Genomic DNA, 16,856 nt, shown 5'->3' on the forward strand with positions numbered 1-16,856 from the left:
TTAAACCATTACATAATTGCATCAAACAGGCCTGCAGCGAGCTTTAATTGAACCCTTTGAAACCCCATTATTAGTTAAGCTCCAAACATCATAAAAAAAATATGTATTACAAAGCTTTTGAAAGATTTGGCCTAATATTCATTTCTGAGTCTATTCTATTGGGGTGTTTACACAAAATTATTCATAAAAAAAAACCTTTCACTTAGAAGTCAAATTCTTCTTCTTTTTAATTAAGGAAAAGAGCCTTGATTAATGGAAATATAAGTTTGTTCCACTATCATTCGTAGCTGGATATTTAGAAACTTTAGAAAAGCAATACAGATATTTTGATACAAATTTTTCAAGTTAAAGTTGGCGTAGAGTTTTTATGAATTTATTTAAAATTTTTCACACTCGAAATCTTACAACTGGCCGCACGCTCGATCGGCTGGCGGGCGTGCCGGAAGACAAGCTGGTCGAGGCCCATGGCAGCTTCCACACCAACCACTGCATTAAGTGCCAAAAGGAATACGGCATTGCCTGGATGAAGAAGGAGATATTCGCTGATCGGCTGCCCAAATGCACGGCATGCAAGAAAATTGTGAAGCCCGATATTGTTTTCTTTGGGGAAGACTTGCCCGAAAAGTTCCACAAAAGTTTGGATGGAGACTTCAAGGAGTGCGATCTGCTGATCATCATGGGCACCTCGCCGGAAGTGCATCCGTTTGCAGCTTTGGTGCAGTACCCTGGACCGCGCTGTGTGCGTCTCTTGATCAATCGCGGTGATGTGGGTCGTCCCAAGTTTACCACCTGGATGGATGACCAAAATGACGATTGTCTGCGGCAGCATCCGCTTGGCACTGGGCTCGACGAGAACAGCGAGTCATGTATTGACTTGGCGGAGCAGTATTCAAAGGCGACTTTCACCCACCTACGTCGAGGCTCTTCAGGTACTTTTATCCGATGCTGAGATATATCAATTAGTATTGATTCAAGTTCATCCCATCCTAGTGTGACCGATGAAAACAGTGCTGGCGCAGCACAGCTCATTGATCAGACGATGAACAGCAGACAGCAGACTGCAGCTCCAGCTCCAGCTCGAAAACATCATCACATCCGTTCTTGTGAACTCCTCTCTCGAGCTCGCAGTTTCGGCATTGTGGATGGTTCAGCAGGACAGCAGGTTCAGGAAAGCCCAAACGATGCTGCCCAGGCAAGCGGCATCCATGGATATCAGCTCGTAGCTGGTCAGCAGCACGTTGAACTTGTACTGGGTGGTGCGCAGACGGGAGACCTTGCTGCCACGTATGGCTCCCTCCTGGAAGCTCAGAAACGGCCCACGGCAGTGACCCTCCTTGTACAGCGAGTAGAGAAAGGCCACAGTCTGAATGGTCTTGCCGAGGCCCATCTCATCGGCTAGAATGGTGTCGATGGCCTGGCCACAGCTGCAGTGAAGCCAGCGCAGCACATGGGTTCCGGAGCGTTTTTGGGAGGACCAGCGGAACTTGGTGCTGATACTGCTCCACCCCATAGCTGAGGTCTGTCTGGCTTTAACGACAGTGTGCAAGTAGGGCCGAACGATCCATACCTCAAATGGAACTGGTGCACTGATGCGGACGCTGATGATGTTGTTGCTGCTGCATCTGTTGTTGGAGTTGGAGTTGCTTCTGCATCTGTTGTTTTTGTTCTTGTTGCGGCTGCTGATCCTGTGTCTACTTCTGTTGCTGATGCTTCCGCTGTGTGTGGTTTAGGGTTTTATTTTGAGTTGTGTAGCTGTGACTGAAAGATTTAAAATTGTTTCGGAAAGTACATTTATATGATTGCAAAATAATGTAATTTTCATTGTGTTCGTTTGCCAAAAATGTTTAGTAAAAATAATGAAAAAGTTACATCCTGAAAAAGTTTCCTTTTTAAATAACAAAGATTGGAGCAAAAATCCAACGAACTGATTAAATTATTTTACGCTACTATTTTACGTTACACACAAGTGTGCCATTGATGTAGTTGTCATCGAACATAACAAATTCATAAACATTCAACGTCGCATCTCGACTAACTAACCACAACAAAAATTGCATTATTTCCCAATAATAAATATATTTATCAAATTCCGTAACGCCATTAGTTTTGGGTTGTAATCGCCGTCGAATCGTCATGCCCAACCCACCACTTCGCCGTATAACAACGCTGAAAGGCATTTTGTCAATGCCGCGAGTCGTTCGGAGTCGCAATTTTTTGAAGGAAAATAAATTGAGTTTGCGCCAGCTCGAGAAATCAACAACTGAGAAGCTGGATGCCAAGAAGCCAGTGCGTCCTAAATGGATGCCAACTATGCGCCGCGAGGGCTCTGAGATGTTGGATTCGAAATCAGACAGACCTTCACCGGTATCGGAGAAAAAACAGAACAAGACCCAGGACAAAACTATTCTGGCACGAAACCGTAAAAGCTTGCGTTCGTATCAACAATCGGTTGATACCGGTGGGGCCGGTTCAGACTCTGACGAACGTCTCGGCGGCTTGGAAGAGCCCCATACTGCCTTTGATGATCCGTCAGAGAATACTGAGAAAGATTTTGTATACTCGACGGACAACTACTCAGAGTACTGCAGTTCTTGCGGCACACAACGAAGCGCCACGAGCATTGGCACACAGACGGAGGACATCAAGGATGAACTTTATCTTACAAATGCCCTTAAAAAGTAAGAAAATATAACTGAAGCCATACATACCTTAATGTAACATCTTTGTACTCTTTTAGGTGCAGTTTTGATGGTGGATCCATACTTTCCAATCGGTACAAGAGGAGGAGCTGCTCTCGCCTCGCAAAAATATGAATGACTGGAACAAAATGCCAATGCCCGATTATGATCTAAACACTGAAGTTGCTTCGGATGAGGAGGCTCCTCTCAGTGCCCGCAGCCGCTATACAGTGGCCACAATGGCATCAACTGCCACCAGCACCACGTCGATAGGTTCCAAGCGCCGCGAGCACAAGCTTGGCTCACGCGACCAGTTGCGTCTTCCGCGTTACTTGGAGAAGATGAAGCGTGAAAGCGCCGCCGCTTTGGCCAAACAGCTTGCCGATGCACCAGATCCGGACTGTCCACGCGGTCACAGTCTGCTCACGGAGCAGGAACGTCTAGGCCGCTTGAATAGCGCCCAAAGCCGCTATGACGGTCTCATTCGTGAGGTAAATCACATGCCCTTCACCTCACAGAGTCTGTGGGTGCGCAGTCGAAAGGACGAAATCAACAAAGAGCTGGACATAGTCGATAGGGAAATCCGTTTCTACTCGAAGCCCAAAGTCTATATCGACTCCAGCAAATCATATTTCAAGTAAATCCAGAGAGCTGTGCTCGAAAAAAAATTACCCCTGTTCATTAACTCATTGGTATTCAGTTTCAAAGTCAAAAATGGCCACAAAATGTGGCCTTCAGATTGCTGTATACTCACACTGATACCAGCGCCAGCGCTGTTTTCATCGGTCACACTACGGTGGGATGAACTTGAATCAATACTAGTTAATATATCTCAAAATCGGATCAAGTACCTGAAGATCCTCGACGTGGGTGGGTGAAAGTCGTCTTTGAATACTGCTCCGCCAAGTCAATACATGACTCACTGTTCTCGTCGAGCCCAGTGCCAAGCGGATGTTGCCGCAGAAAATCGTCATTTTGGTCATCCATTCAGGTGGTAAACTTGGGACGACCCACGGCATCGCGATTGATCAAGAGACGCACACAGCGCGGTCCAGGGTACTGCACCAAAGCTGCAAACGGATGCACTTCCGGCGAGGTGCCCATGATGATCAGCAGATCGCACTCCTTGAAGTCTCCATCCAAACTTTTGTGGAACTTTTCGGGCAAGTCTTCCCCAAAGAAAACAATATCGGGCTTCACAATTTTCTTGCATGCCGTGCATTTGGGCAGCCGATCAGCGAATATCTCCTTCTTCATCCAGGCAATGCCGTATTCCTTTTGGCACTTAATGCAGTGGTTGGTGTGGAAGCTGCCATGGGCCTCGACCAGCTTGTCTTCCGGCACGCCCGCCAGCCGATCGAGCGTGCGGCCAGTTGTAAGATTTCGAGTGTGAACAATTTTAAATAAATTCATAAAAACTCTACGCCAACTTTAAGTTGAAAAATTTGTATCAAAATATCTGTATTGCTTGTATGTATTTATGTATGTATGTATATTAACGGCACTTATAAGAATATACCAATGCAACACCATGCATGGTCTCATTAACAACCATCGATAGTCAAGAAAATATCGACAGCCCCATCATCGAACTGAAGTACCTTGCCAATGCGGACTCATCGTCGTGCGACCATCCAATATCGCGGTAGCGATTAAATACAACAAAAAAAATCTTTGGCATTTAAAAGAAACTTTTTCAGGATGTAACTTTTTCATTATTTTTACTAAACATTTTTGGCAAACGAACACAATCAAAATTACATTAGTTTGCAATCATATAAATTTCAGTCACAGCTACACAACTCAAAAGAAAACCCTAGACCACTCACAGCAGAAGCATCAGCAACAGATGTAGACACAGGATCAGCAGCCGCAACAAGAACAAAAACGAGAAGAGACGTGTGAGACGCTTCTTACGCGTCACAACTTTTATACCCGGCACTCAGTACTACATCTGCACCTTAGCGGTGTTTTGTCAAATTTTACATATTTTCTTCATCTGTCTACATCTACAACACTTCTCACACCAACTCGCTCCTTTAGCTCGCCCCCCTTCCCTAGACCCACCCACTACAGACTCACGGCAGAGGCAGAGCCAGCGGCAAATATAAGCTGCGGAACGGGGTGGGTTGGTCATTCCCTACGGAATGGCGTTTTTAGTTTTCTGCTATCTTCAAAATTGTAGATTTGGGAGGTTTTCGCCCTTTTGCGGAGGCGGAAGGGGGCGTGGCTCTTTTTTAAAATACACTTGTATTTCACCACCATTTGGTGGCTCCAGCTTTTATGGTCTCTGAGATCCAGGCGCTTAACAAGACGGACGGACAGACGGACAGACAGACAGACAGACATAGACTCGGCTATTGATGCTGATCAAGAATATATATACTTTATGGGGTCGGAAACGTTTCCTTCTGTGCGTTACATACATTCACTTTGTGCACAAATACAATATACCCTATTTACTCTTCGAGTACCGGGTATAATAATGAAAAGGTTACATCCTGAAAAAGTTTCTTTTAAATGCGAAAGATTTTTTTTTTTTTTTGGTATTTAATCGCTACCGCGATATTGGATGGTCGCACGACGATGAGTCCGCATTGGCAAGGTACTTCAGTTCGATGATGGGGCTGTCGATATTTTCTTGACTATCGATGGTTGTTAATGAGACCATGCATGGTGTTGCATTGGTATATTCTTATAAGTGCCGTTAATATACATACATACATAAATACATACAAGCAATACAGATATTTTGATACAAATTTTTCAACTTAAAGTTGGCGTAGAGTTTTTATGAATTTATTTAAAATTGTTCACACTCGAAATCTTACAACTGGCCGCACGCTCGATCGGCTGGCGGGCGTGCCGGAAGACAAGCTGGTCGAGGCCCATGGCAGCTTCCACACCAACCACTGCATTAAGTGCCAAAAGGAATACGGCATTGCCTGGATGAAGAAGGAGATATTCGCTGATCGGCTGCCCAAATGCACGGCATGCAAGAAAATTGTGAAGCCCGATATTGTTTTCTTTGGGGAAGACTTGCCCGAAAAGTTCCACAAAAGTTTGGATGGAGACTTCAAGGAGTGCGATCTGCTGATCATCATGGGCACCTCGCCGGAAGTGCATCCGTTTGCAGCTTTGGTGCAGTACCCTGACCGCGCTGTGTGCGTCTCTTTGATCAATCGCGATGCCGTGGGTCGTCCCAAGTTTACCACCTGAATGGATGACCAAAATGACGATTTTCTGCGGCAACATCCGCTTGGCACTGGGCTCGACGAGAACAGTGAGTCATGTATTGACTTGGCGGAGCAGTATTCAAAGACGACTTTCACCCACCCACGTCGAGGATCTTCAGGTACTTGATCCGATTTTGAGATATATTAACTAGTATTGATTCAAGTTCATCCCACCGTAGTGTGACCGATGAAAACAGCGCTGGCGCTGGTATCAGTGTGAGTATACAGCAATCTGAACGCCACATTTTGTGGCCATTTTTGACTTTGAAACTGAATACCAATGAGTTAATGAGCAGGGGTAATTTTTTTTGGAGCACAGCTCTCTGGATTTACTTGAAATATGATTTGCTGGAGTCGATATAGACTTTGGGCTTCGAGTAGAAACGGATTTCCCTATCGACTATGTCCAGCTCTTTGTTGATTTCGTCCTTTCGACTGCGCACCCACAGACTCTGTGAGGTGAAGGGCATGTGATTTACCTCACGAATGAGACCGTCATAGCGGCTTTGGGCGCTATTCAAGCGGCCTAGACGTTCCTGCTCCGTGAGCAGACTGTGACCGCGTGGACAGTCCGGATCTGGTGCATCGGCAAGCTGTTTGGCCAAAGCGGCGGCGCTTTCACGCTTCATCTTCTCAAGTAACGCGGAAGACGCAACTGGTCGCGTGAGCCAAGCTTGTGCTCGCGGCGCTTGGAACCTATCGACGTGGTGCTGGTGGCAGTTGATGCCATTGTGGCCACTGTATAGCGGCTGCGGGCACTGAGAGGAGCCTCCTCATCCGAAGCAACTTCAGTGTTTAGATCATAATCGGGCATTGGCATTTTGTTCCAGTCATTCATATTTTTGCGAGGCGAGAGCAGCTCCTCCTCTTGTACCGATTGGAAAGTATGGATCCACCATCAAAACTGCACCTAAAAGAGTACAAAGATGTTACATTAAGGTATGTATGGCTTCAGTTATATTTTCTTACTTTTTAAGGGCATTTGTAAGATAAAGTTCATCCTTGATGTCCTCCGTCTGTGTGCCAATGCTCGTGGCGCTTCGTTGTGTGCCGCAAGAACTGCAGTACTCTGAGTAGTTGTCCGTCGAGTATACAAAATCTTTCTCAGTATTCTCTGACGGATCATCAAAGGCAGTATGGGGCTCTTCCAAGCCGCCGAGACGTTCGTCAGAGTCTGAACCGGCCCCACCGGTATCAACCGATTGTTGATACGAACGCAAGCTTTTACGGTTTCGTGCCAGGATGGTTTTGTCCTGGGTCTTGTTCTGTTTTTTCTCCGATACCGGTGAAGGTCTGTCTGATTTCGAATCCAACATCTCAGAGCCCTCGCGGCGCATAGTTGGCATCCATTTAGGACGCACTGGCTTCTTGGCATCCAGCTTCTCAGTTGTTGATTTCTCGAGCTGGCGCAAACTCAATTTATTTTCCTTCAAAAAATTGCGACTCCGAACGACTCGCGGCATTGACAAAATGCCTTTCAGCGTTGTTATACGGCGAAGTGGTGGGTTGGGCATGACGATTCGACGGCGATTACAACCCAAAACTAATGGCGTTACGGAATTTGATAAATATATTTATTATTGGGAAATAATGCAATTTTTGTTGTGGTTAGTTAGTCGAGATGCGACGTTGAATGTTTATGAATTTGTTATGTTCGATGACAACTACATCAATGGCACACTTGTGTGTAACGTAAAATAGTAGCGTAAAATAATTTAATCAGTTCGTTGGATTTTTGCTCCAATCTTTGTTATTTAAAAAGGAAACTTTTTCAGGATGTAACTTTTTCATTATTTTTACTAAACATTTTTGGCAAACGAACACAATGAAAATTACATTATTTTGCAATCATATAAATGTACTTTCCGAAACAATTTTAAATCTTTCAGTCACAGCTACACAACTCAAAATAAAACCCTAAACCACACACAGCGGAAGCATCAGCAACAGAAGTAGACACAGGATCAGCAGCCGCAACAAGAACAAAACAACAGATGCAGAAGCAACTCCAACTCCAACAACAGATGCAGCAGCAACAACATCATCAGCGTCCGCATCAGTGCACCAGTTCCATTTGAGGTATGGATCGTTCGGCCCTACTTGCACACTGTCGTTAAAGCCAGACAGACCTCAGCTATGGGGTGGAGCAGTATCAGCACCAAGTTCCGCTGGTCCTCCCAAAAACGCTCCGGAACCCATGTGCTGCGCTGGCTTCACTGCAGCTGTGGCCAGGCCATCGACACCATTCTAGCCGATGAGATGGGCCTCGGCAAGACCATTCAGACTGTGGCCTTTCTCTACTCGCTGTACAAGGAGGGTCACTGCCGTGGGCCGTTTCTGAGCTTCCAGGAGGGAGCCATACGTGGCAGCAAGGTCTCCCGTCTGCGCACCACCCAGTACAAGTTCAACGTGCTGCTGACCAGCTACGAGCTGATATCCATGGATGCCGCTTGCCTGGGCAGCATCGTTTGGGCTTTCCTGAACCTGCTGTCCTGCTGAACCATCCACAATGCCGAAACTGCGAGCTCGAGAGAGGAGTTCACAAGAACGGATGTGATGATGTTTTCGAGCTGGAGCTGGAGCTGCAGTCTGCTGTCTGCTGTTCATCGTCTGATCAATGAGCTGTGCTGCGCCAGCACTGTTTTCATCGGTCACACTAGGATGGGATGAACTTGAATCAATACTAATTGATATATCTCAGCATCGGATAAAGTACCTGAAGAGCCTCGACGTAGGTGGGTGAAAGTCGCCTTTGAATACTGCTCCGCCAAGTCAATACATGACTCGCTGTTCTCGTCGAGCCCAGTGCCAAGCGGATGCTGCCGCAGACAATCGTCATTTTGGTCATCCATCCAGGTGGTAAACTTGGGACGACCCACATCACCGCGATTGATCAAGAGACGCACACAGCGCGGTCCAGGGTACTGCACCAAAGCTGCAAACGGATGCACTTCCGGCGAGGTGCCCATGATGATCAGCAGATCGCACTCCTTGAAGTCTCCATCCAAACTTTTGTGGAACTTTTCGGGCAAGTCTTCCCCAAAGAAAACAATATCGGGCTTCACAATTTTCTTGCATGCCGTGCATTTGGGCAGCCGATCAGCGAATATCTCCTTCTTCATCCAGGCAATGCCGTATTCCTTTTGGCACTTAATGCAGTGGTTGGTGTGGAAGCTGCCATGGGCCTCGACCAGCTTGTCTTCCGGCACGCCCGCCAGCCGATCGAGCGTGCGGCCAGTTGTAAGATTTCGAGTGTGAAAAATTTTAAATAAATACATAAAAACTCTACGCCAACTTCAACTTGAAAAATTTGTATCAAAATATCTGTATTGCTTTTAAATGGAGTTTGTAGGGGGAAAACGGTGTAGATAGGCCAATATGAACATGAGAGTTTCTCACGAAAATTACCGCAACGAGAACGAGCCGGCGATTAAGTATGTACATATGTACACCGTTACAAATTATTGTAAAATCGAAAGATTGAAAAAATCCCAAATTATTAAACTAAGCATTAATATTTTATTGCATTCTGCCAGTTAGCAGGAAGTTATGAATGTTAAAATTGTATTTGTTTTTTTACACCCGACACTCGAAGAGTAAATAGGGTATATTGTATTTGTGCGGAAAAAATGATTCTGTATGCTCACACTTCCACTAGTGTATTTCAAAATTTCGACCCGCCCCCTTCCGCCACCAAAAAGGGCCAAAATCTGCTGTATCCACAATTTTAAAGATAAAGAAGAAAAGAAAACTAAAAAGGCCATGCCGTAAGGAAAGACCTTAATCTATCAGATCACCGAATTGAGATTAGATTTTGATCATTAGCATGAGTTTCATCATGCGAGCAAGCAAGCAAGTCTCTTGATTACAGTTTAATTGTGCGTTTAAATCAGGGGTCGGCACTCAGGCACCAACATTTTTCAGTGTGTTTGTATGCACAGACAACCGACACGAAATTTCTTCAAAATCGTTTCTTGCTTCCCTGCCTCTGCTGCAGCCGAGAAATTGTGCATCGAAGGTGTTTCTCTGCCGCTGCAGCGGCGCTGCTGCAGCTGAGCTTTTGTGCATGGGTTGTTTTTTTGCCACTGCGGCTGATCTCTGTGAATACGAATTTGGTTCTCTGCAGCCGCTGCGTCTGATCTCTGTGCATGGGCCGAAGCTACACGAGGTTTTTTGCGATGTGTGTGTGTGTCGACTGCGCTGCCCGAGATCTTTTTCTATGCACAGAGCAAACGACGCTGCCGCCCGGCCTCTGATTTTAACGGGAAGTGGAAATTGAAAGCATCGCCGGAGCTCTTTAGCTTCTTTGATCTTACGGATCTTCGTCTTGTTCTGACAAGAGAACCTCCAAGAAACAACAAAAAGACTTTTCATATCGGAACAAAGCTAAGCATTTGAAGACCTTTGCATCTTTGTTAAATAACTTAATTAAACATAATTTAATTTACAATTAAAATAAAAACCACTTGAGAACACAAAAGAAAAAAAAACAAAAAAAAATGAAGAATATTGAGACAAATCACTGCTCCTCGTGGTCCTCCTGCTTCTCCTCCACTCAGTAGTGCTGATAGGCGTTGGTGCGGGAGCGGGCGTGGTGCTGCTGCTGCGCAAGATTGGCCTGGGCAAAGATGTGCTCCAGCTCCGCGTCGCTTAGCTGATCGAAGATGCCACCCTGGCTGCCGACACCGCCGCTGGAGGAACTGAAAGCCGATGGCTGTGAGCCGACGGGCGGCAGATAGCCTAGAAAGAGGAGAGCTCGTTGAGCACAGATCTCTGTGGGCTATGGATGCTTACCCTCTGCCGGTGCGCCACTGCCGTAGGGCGGCAGCAGTGTGATCGATGGACGGTTGGCGGAGTCTGTTGGCGGCTGATAGAAGACCGGCTTCCATGGCTGTTGCGGCTGCTGTGGCTGCTGAGGCTGCTGTGGGTACTGAGGCTGTGGCTGCTGATGTGTGGGACGCACTGTGGGCAGCGGTGGTGGTGGCGACTGCTCGGGCTCTGGCTGCTCTGGCGCCTGGGGAGGTATCTGGGGCGAGGCTATGGCTGTGCCAGTTTCGGGAAGCACTGGACTCGAGCCCGGCAGCGGTACTATTCCGCCCGGGAACTGCGCCTCCGTCTGGATGAACGTGGGTGGCTGCTGGGGCAGCGGTGGCTGCACGGACGTGGGAAAGAATTGGCTGTTGGGCGGTGCCTGGGGTGCCGTTGGTGCTTGTGGAAATTGTGGCACCTGCGGGAAGCCGGTGAACTGGGGAAAGCCCTGGAACGTGGGAATGCCCGGAAACTGTGGGCTCACTGGGAACTGTGGAATGGACGGGATCTGCGGAATGGCAGGGATCTGTGGAATGGCAGGGATCTGTGGAATGGCAGGGATCTGGGGGATGGCAGGGATCTGCGGAATGTCAGGGATCTCTGGCGCCTCTGGTGCTGGCGCCGCTGGTTGGGCCGGTTGGGCAGGCTGCGCCGGCTGAGCAGGCTGAGCGGGCTGGAAGGAGAAGGTCGGAACAGCTGGAAATCCCTGCGGTTGTGGCGGTCCCCCCGAGAAATGCGGAATGAAGGAAATGTTTGGCTGTTCAGCTGGAACTGGAACGGGAGAGGGCAGACCAAAGGTCACCGATGGATGCTGCACAGGCTGCACAGCATGGAAGTGCTGCACGGGCTGCACGGGATGCACTGGCTGCAAGGGCTGGTAATGCTGCACCGGTTGAATGGGTTGGAACGACTGAACAGGTTGAACGGGTTGAACAGGCACTGCCGGTGCTGGAGCAGGGGCCAGGGCCTGCACATAAGTGGGCTGAAAGACAGAGTCACAGATTGAGTTAGAGATTCATTCGAATCTGCCATTAAATTCCACTCAGAACTCACCTGCACGGCATGAACATGGCCATGCACTGGCCTGGCGCCGGCAGAGAACACCACTTGGGGCTTGTGCAGATGCTGCTGCGGATAGTTGACGCTGTAGGAGGAGACGACGGCATTGCCGGGACGCAGCACATACGAGGGCGGTGCCACGGCGGCGACTCCCGTGGGCAGCGCAGGTGCCAGGGATCCAGCACCGGGCAGGAAGGCAGCTGCCAGCCCTGGACCAGTGGCTGCTCCGGCCAGCGAGAGCGGCTTGAGGTGCAGCCCGTGATGCAGCGGGGAGACGGCGCCGAATTTCACGAACCCATGACGATGCGCTCCGATGGGAACATGGGCGGGTGCGGCAATGGCGGCGGGGCCTGCGGCCAGGAAGCTGCTGGCGCCGGGCAGCTGGAAGCTGTAACCATAGTGGGCGGCATAGGTGCGTGCCGGCCAGGCGGCAGCGGCAGCGGGATGCAGGGCGTGGCCATGGTGGCCATGCAAGATGCCCCGCTTGTGCTTGCCGGTAGTCAGATCGGCGGCAGCCTCACTGGCAGGTGCCTCACTGCTCTCCTCCGCCGGCTGCACCACCACCACCGAGGTCTCCCCAGCGGCCACTTCACTGTCGGTTGTGGTGGGGGCGGGAGCGGGAGCTTTATCTGTGGCTGTTACTGTCGCTGTGGCTGTGGTGGGCGCAAACTGGCGGCTGGAGTGGCGCAGGCGCAGACGACCCGCCTCGGCCGAGCCCATGGCAATGGTTAGAGCGATGGCCAGCAGCAGGCGAATGCTCCTCGAGCTGGAAGAGAGCTTCATCTCTGGGATGTGGGATGTGGGATGCGCGAGGTGCGAGGTGCGAGTTGGTGGTGCTGTGATGATAGTGTATAATCCGTGTGGTGTGTGCTGCGACCGATCGTGGCACTGCTGGTTATGTCAACGCTTCGCTGGCTGCCAACAAAATGAAACTAACTTCCCTGGTGTTTGTTGTATTTATAAAGCGGATATCGGGCGGGCATGGTGCCCCAGTGCCACCCTCGGTGCATACAAAACAGCAAGAGGTAACGCCGATCGATCGCTGGGCTGATACTCCAGCCATCGTCGAGTGCAGTAACTGCCCGGACGGACCTCATCGGTAGGCCATCGGCGATTGGGCAGTTTATGACTTTTACGCTGCCATTTCACCTGCTTCTGCCGTGCAAATGCTTCTCCACAAACCGCCCGAAAGCCACCCAAACACCTCATTATGCTGGACGCCCCCACCGCTGACCGCACAGTGGTGCTAGGCCAAGCAAAATGTGTCTTGAAATAAGCGTAAAGAGTAATTGGCGTACTCGCCACAAGAAGAATTTACTTACAAGGTGCCGTTCTCCGCTGTGGTGAGGACCAAACACTTATTCACCACGCTCTCTCGGCTCGCAGAGAGAAAGGCGCTAGAAAGAGATGGCACATTGTGTTTGTTGTTGTTTGCATGCGGATGTTCTGCAGAAGAGAGCAGATGTGGTAACGGTAAATGGCATAGAGTGATACACAAATAAATACATATTTTGTCAAAGTCTTTCCGTGTATTCCATTCCATTTCGCACCACTGTATTGTATGGAATCCACCTACGCATGCTCTGCACGTCTCTCTGCACGCAAAAGACTTTTGTTTTCAATGGCCTGCGCTCCGCTCTGCTTGCTCCCCCGCATGTTCCGTGGCACTTTTCACTTTCGGTTTAGGGGGTATGGGCATGGGCATGGCCATCGAAGGTTTTGCTACTGCAATTAAGATACAAATCAAATGAAGCCATCGAAGCCATTCCAGAGCCTCTTTTATGGCAGGTTACATAAGTAAAATGTACAATAAAACGCAAAGGAGATGTAAATGTCATACCACCCGCACCAGCCGCTCCACCCGCACCACTCTAATGGTGAAAGCATAATTGTCATACAAAGAAATAAAACCAAAGTTGAGCAGACGGCAAAACAATTGTCAATTAGCATTATTTCGATGGCATTTCAATTGTGTGATCGGTTTCGGTTTCTGTTTTTGTTTCGTGAATGAAATTCCACATTCCGCATACATTTCACCTGCACTAAATTTGATCGCCGGCCACTGGGCCAAGTTATGGCGATATCCGTACGCTAGATATCCGTGCATTCCAAGCAAATGTATTTTTAAATTAAATTACAATTAGACCCACATATTCATCAGTGGTTTCCATTGATTTTCACTTTTGTCGCTTTGGAAATTGAGCAAAAATTGAGCTGGGAATTTCAATGGCTGCAAACCGAACTGAATTTCTGTGGGGTTTTATCTAAGGGGGGAACATCTCGCACGCGTATCTGGGTCTCTGGCCACATCCCCAAGGTCTTTCCCAGGCCTTGCCATGCAATGCGCAAGTAAATCTCAAAAGAGTTTCGACCGTTTTGGCAGCACATGTAATATTTGACAAAGAGCCACATAAAAACTTTAATGTAAGCGCACGGCAGACAAGTCCAAACCGTTGAATGCGCTCAATGCGATGCTTTATGGCGTCGCGGGGATACGTGATCGGCATGGAAACAACAAAAAAAGCAATAAAGGGTCTCTAAAACTAGTCCCAATTCCCATCCATCCATCGATCCATCGATCCATGTGTAATCACAGCTTGAAGCCAGAGTGTATGCTGACGATGCCAAAGGTTAGATTCTCGTAGGACACCAAATCGAAGCCGGCCTGCTCGATCATCTGCTTGAAGTGCTCCTGCTTGGGGAAGCGACGAATGCTCTCCACCAGATACTGGTAGGCCTGCCACTGTCCGGCCAGCAGCTGTCCCATCGGCGGTATCACCTGGAACGAGTACTGGTCGTACAGCCACTGCATCGTCTCGTTTGTCAGATGACTGAACTCCAGGCACATAAATCGTCCGCCCGGCTGCAGCACTCGATAGGCCTCGCTCAGCACCTGTGAGGCGGCGGAAGAAATCATGAATTAACTTGTAGCAGCACCCGAAAGGCAGAAACCTACCTTATCCACATGCGTACAGTTCCGTATGCCAAAGGCAATTGTGTAGGCATTGAAGCTGGCATCCTCGAAGGGCAGGCACTCGGCATCGGCGCACTGCCAGGCAATCGTTGAGTTGGGCAAGCTTTCTGCGGTGAGGCCGAGGCGGCGGGCCCGCTCCCTTCCCACATCGAGCATGTGCTGGTTGATGTCCGAGACGGTCACGTGGCTGGATCGCTGCTGGGGATTCGCCTGATTGGCCAGATACTTCAGGTAGCGAAATGTGATGTCGCCGGTGCCGCCGGCCATGTCCAGCAGTCGCATGCCATGCGTAGGCCCCAGTCGCTCCACAAACATGTCCTTCCACACGCGATGTATGCCCAGGGACATGGCGTCATTCATCATGTCGTACGAGTTGGCCACCTGCTCGAACACCTCATGGACTGAAAGCAGTTTGGGGAATGTTTACACTGCCCTCTCCACTTGTCCATGCTGCATACCTTTCTGTTCCTTTTCGCTCGCCTTTACCGTTTGGTAGCCAAAGTGAGTGGTCTGCTCGGCACTGCCTGATTCTCCAGCTCCTGTTGCTGCCGCTCCTGTTGCTCCTGCCGCTTGCTGCGAAGCCTGCGCTGCTGTCCGCCTCAGCAGATGCCTGGCCAGCGACAGCAGTCGTGTGCTTTGATTGCTTTGCATATTTGTTTGCAGCTAGATCCTCCCCCACTCCTCGTAATTGGGAATATTATGAAATAACAAAAACAGAGCGTCAGCTGTTCTATCAGTTCTATCAGTGTAGCCGCGGAATTATCGATCAAATATACCGACAGACCAAAATATACTGTAAATATATCGTAAATCTGAAATCATATTCCTCTACTTGGATCTTCCATCTCCCTCTTGCGACCATCTTCTGCAATGCCGGCTGTCATGTATCGATAGGTTTGGGTTCTATTCATTTCACCGTCTCGATATCGATACTGTGCCTGGCGGCAGCTTTAATTCAAATTTGCAAACAGCAAAATGTACAAGATGCATTTAGCAATACTAATTGCAGGATTTACAATTTTATTGAATAACCAGAAACAAACGATAAACGAAATAAATGCCAACTTTTTTGTAATGCCAAACCCATCCCCTTCTGGCTCTGCTGTTGATGGTCCTGCTACAAAAAGTAACAGATTAATTAGCTGTGGACTCAGAATGAATCCGAAAGGAATCTACTTGCTTTTTAGGAGTATGCTGCTGTTGTGTGTTGCCTGTGATCCGTGGTCTGTGTTGTGTCTGGTGTATTTGTGTCTCTGATCTTAGCGGTCATTAGCTTTTTCTTTTTCGTTTGCCAAGGCCTTCGAAGCCAACTCCCTTCTGTGTAGCAAGTCCTGGTCACTGAGCTTCACTTGTGCCGGCAACATATCTGTCTTCGGGATGAACTCCAGCGTTCGGTCCTTGAGCAGTCTGCGGGCAAAGTACACAAAAGGCTTGTCAATGTTCGAGTTCGCTTTAACAGACATTTTTGTGAAACTGAAAACGGTCAATCGTAGCGGGTTCTTGTTGGACATGCGAATGTCGGTCTTGTTGCCACAAATCGTTTTCAGAGCGTACGAAGGCACCCGCTTGAACAGCGAGTAGTATGTGTCAAAGTTAATCAAGGGATCCCTTAGGCCGACGTCGAACATTAGGATGGCACACTTGAGGTCCCTGAAGAACGAAATTGAACTCTTCTCATACTCCCCCAACTCCGCCTCCCACGTTTCAAAGCAAATGGGGCCGCGGTTTGTGTTGAACTGGAGATTAGTCACCACGAGTCCGCGTGTGGGAACGTACTGCTGCACGAAGGCACCCGTCGAGTGGCGCTTGACGAGGGAAGACTTTCCACATCCCTCATGGCCGATAAGTACGCATTTATATGTTGGAACTTGCTGCTGCCGGCCAACCACTTTTACACTAATCATATTGCCGTCTGTATTGGAAGGGTAATTTCCAATTAGATATTAAATCAGAAACGAATCAGAAGTGCACTTACCACAATTTGCTTACAAATTTTTAATAGTTGGAGAGAAGTTTCGTCTACTATTTCCAGCCAAAGTCAATACAATAAGCACTGGAATATCACATGACACAAGAGTTTGTGCCTGCTTACGACTTCTC

General features: G+C 48.5%; 10 protein-coding genes, 1 long non-coding RNA gene and 1 pseudogene across 12 annotated transcripts; 5 read left to right on the plus strand and 7 right to left on the minus strand.

Annotated features, from left to right (window-relative positions):
- Positions 1-367: 367 nt before the first annotated feature.
- Positions 368-1,107, plus strand: LOC117894726 (NAD-dependent protein deacetylase Sirt2-like). The gene is made up of 2 exons (XM_034801918.1): positions 368-929; positions 991-1,107. Exons 1-2 carry the CDS (start codon positions 368-370, stop codon positions 993-995), a joined length of 567 nt encoding a protein of 188 aa, XP_034657809.1. The 3' UTR covers positions 996-1,107.
- An 18-nt stretch (positions 1,108-1,125) lies between these two features.
- On the minus strand, positions 1,126-2,847 carry LOC117892991 (chromodomain-helicase-DNA-binding protein Mi-2 homolog). Its single transcript, XM_034799347.1, has 2 exons — positions 2,709-2,847; positions 1,126-1,758 (listed from the first exon to the last, which is right to left on the minus strand). Exon 2 carries the CDS (start codon positions 1,508-1,510, stop codon positions 1,148-1,150), a length of 363 nt encoding a protein of 120 aa, XP_034655238.1. The 5' UTR covers positions 1,511-1,758; positions 2,709-2,847; the 3' UTR covers positions 1,126-1,147.
- Positions 2,311-3,365, plus strand: LOC117894740. The gene is given in 3 exon segments (XM_034801944.1): positions 2,311-2,678; positions 2,738-2,763; positions 2,766-3,365. Coding segments are annotated over 3 exon segments (948 nt in total). The 3' UTR covers positions 3,320-3,365.
- Positions 3,366-3,632: 267 nt separating this feature from the next.
- On the minus strand, positions 3,633-4,268 carry LOC117892981 (NAD-dependent protein deacetylase Sirt2-like). The gene has a single exon (XM_034799335.1). It carries the CDS (start codon positions 4,089-4,091, stop codon positions 3,666-3,668), a length of 426 nt encoding a protein of 141 aa, XP_034655226.1. The 5' UTR covers positions 4,092-4,268; the 3' UTR covers positions 3,633-3,665.
- Positions 4,269-5,471: 1,203 nt separating this feature from the next.
- Positions 5,472-5,897, plus strand: LOC117894753 (NAD-dependent protein deacetylase Sirt2-like). Its single transcript, XM_034801971.1, has one exon. It carries the CDS (start codon positions 5,472-5,474, stop codon positions 5,895-5,897), a length of 426 nt encoding a protein of 141 aa, XP_034657862.1.
- Positions 5,898-6,013: 116 nt separating this feature from the next.
- On the plus strand, positions 6,014-6,373 carry LOC117893010. Of its 2 annotated transcripts, none has more exons than XR_004648774.1 (3): positions 6,014-6,033; positions 6,094-6,130; positions 6,234-6,373. It is a non-coding gene; the product is annotated as an uncharacterized LOC117893010 (long non-coding RNA). The 2 variants fall into 2 exon arrangements; XR_004648775.1 differs by having other exon boundaries at positions 6,019-6,033; positions 6,079-6,130.
- Positions 6,226-7,376, minus strand: LOC117892951 (annotated as a pseudogene).
- Positions 6,715-8,435, plus strand: LOC117893000 (chromodomain-helicase-DNA-binding protein Mi-2 homolog). Its single transcript, XM_034799358.1, has 2 exons — positions 6,715-6,853; positions 7,804-8,435. Exon 2 carries the CDS (start codon positions 8,051-8,053, stop codon positions 8,411-8,413), a length of 363 nt encoding a protein of 120 aa, XP_034655249.1. The 5' UTR covers positions 6,715-6,853; positions 7,804-8,050; the 3' UTR covers positions 8,414-8,435.
- An 18-nt stretch (positions 8,436-8,453) lies between these two features.
- Positions 8,454-9,192, minus strand: LOC117894762 (NAD-dependent protein deacetylase Sirt2-like). The gene is made up of 2 exons (XM_034801982.1): positions 8,631-9,192; positions 8,454-8,570 (listed from the first exon to the last, which is right to left on the minus strand). The coding sequence occupies exons 1-2, from the start codon at positions 9,190-9,192 to the stop codon at positions 8,566-8,568; spliced, it is 567 nt and encodes a 188-aa protein (XP_034657873.1). The 3' UTR covers positions 8,454-8,565.
- A 1,277-nt stretch (positions 9,193-10,469) lies between these two features.
- On the minus strand, positions 10,470-12,688 carry LOC117894786 (extensin). The gene is made up of 3 exons (XM_034802019.1): positions 11,777-12,688; positions 10,709-11,705; positions 10,470-10,654 (listed from the first exon to the last, which is right to left on the minus strand). Exons 1-3 carry the CDS (start codon positions 12,563-12,565, stop codon positions 10,470-10,472), a joined length of 1,971 nt encoding a protein of 656 aa, XP_034657910.1. The 5' UTR covers positions 12,566-12,688.
- A 1,468-nt stretch (positions 12,689-14,156) lies between these two features.
- LOC117892959 (2-methoxy-6-polyprenyl-1,4-benzoquinol methylase, mitochondrial) lies at positions 14,157-15,477 on the minus strand. Its single transcript, XM_034799295.1, has 3 exons — positions 15,215-15,477; positions 14,739-15,157; positions 14,157-14,675 (listed from the first exon to the last, which is right to left on the minus strand). Exons 1-3 carry the CDS (start codon positions 15,405-15,407, stop codon positions 14,373-14,375), a joined length of 915 nt encoding a protein of 304 aa, XP_034655186.1. The 5' UTR covers positions 15,408-15,477; the 3' UTR covers positions 14,157-14,372.
- Positions 15,478-16,015: 538 nt separating this feature from the next.
- LOC117894814 (GTP-binding nuclear protein Ran-like) lies at positions 16,016-16,660 on the minus strand. The gene has a single exon (XM_034802056.1). The coding sequence runs from the start codon at positions 16,658-16,660 to the stop codon at positions 16,016-16,018; it is 645 nt and encodes a 214-aa protein (XP_034657947.1).
- Between the last annotated feature and the right edge of the window lie 196 nt (positions 16,661-16,856).

Source organism: Drosophila subobscura, chromosome A, assembly GCF_008121235.1.
Source record: "Drosophila subobscura isolate 14011-0131.10 chromosome A, UCBerk_Dsub_1.0, whole genome shotgun sequence".
NCBI lineage: Eukaryota > Metazoa > Arthropoda > Insecta > Diptera > Drosophilidae > Drosophila > Drosophila subobscura.

What these genes read in the sequence shown, in the direction of transcription:
- LOC117892981 (XM_034799335.1), bottom strand. Translation starts at nt 4,091, where the DNA reads ATGAATTTATTTAAAATTGTTCACACTCGAAATCTTACAACTGGCCGC.
- LOC117892991 (XM_034799347.1), bottom strand. Translation starts at nt 1,510, where the DNA reads ATGGGGTGGAGCAGTATCAGCACCAAGTTCCGCTGGTCCTCCCAAAAA.
- LOC117894814 (XM_034802056.1), bottom strand. Translation starts at nt 16,660, where the DNA reads ATGATTAGTGTAAAAGTGGTTGGCCGGCAGCAGCAAGTTCCAACATAT.
- LOC117894786 (XM_034802019.1), bottom strand. Translation starts at nt 12,565, where the DNA reads ATGAAGCTCTCTTCCAGCTCGAGGAGCATTCGCCTGCTGCTGGCCATC. An exon ending in GCCATGTTCATGCCGTGCAG is followed by an intron (nt 11,706 to 11,776) that starts GTGAGTTCTGAG and finishes TCTGTCTTTCAG; the next exon opens with CCCACTTATGTGCAGGCCCT. An exon ending in CAGTGGCGCACCGGCAGAGG is followed by an intron (nt 10,655 to 10,708) that starts GTAAGCATCCAT and finishes TCCTCTTTCTAG; the next exon opens with GCTATCTGCCGCCCGTCGGC.
- LOC117894753 (XM_034801971.1), top strand. Translation starts at nt 5,472, where the DNA reads ATGAATTTATTTAAAATTGTTCACACTCGAAATCTTACAACTGGCCGC.
- LOC117894762 (XM_034801982.1), bottom strand. Translation starts at nt 9,192, where the DNA reads ATGTATTTATTTAAAATTTTTCACACTCGAAATCTTACAACTGGCCGC.
- LOC117892959 (XM_034799295.1), bottom strand. Translation starts at nt 15,407, where the DNA reads ATGCAAAGCAATCAAAGCACACGACTGCTGTCGCTGGCCAGGCATCTG. An exon ending in GAGCGAAAAGGAACAGAAAG is followed by an intron (nt 15,158 to 15,214) that starts GTATGCAGCATG and finishes AACTGCTTTCAG; the next exon opens with TCCATGAGGTGTTCGAGCAG. An exon ending in ACTGTACGCATGTGGATAAG is followed by an intron (nt 14,676 to 14,738) that starts GTAGGTTTCTGC and finishes GCCGCCTCACAG; the next exon opens with GTGCTGAGCGAGGCCTATCG.
- LOC117893000 (XM_034799358.1), top strand. Translation starts at nt 8,051, where the DNA reads ATGGGGTGGAGCAGTATCAGCACCAAGTTCCGCTGGTCCTCCCAAAAA.
- LOC117894726 (XM_034801918.1), top strand. Translation starts at nt 368, where the DNA reads ATGAATTTATTTAAAATTTTTCACACTCGAAATCTTACAACTGGCCGC.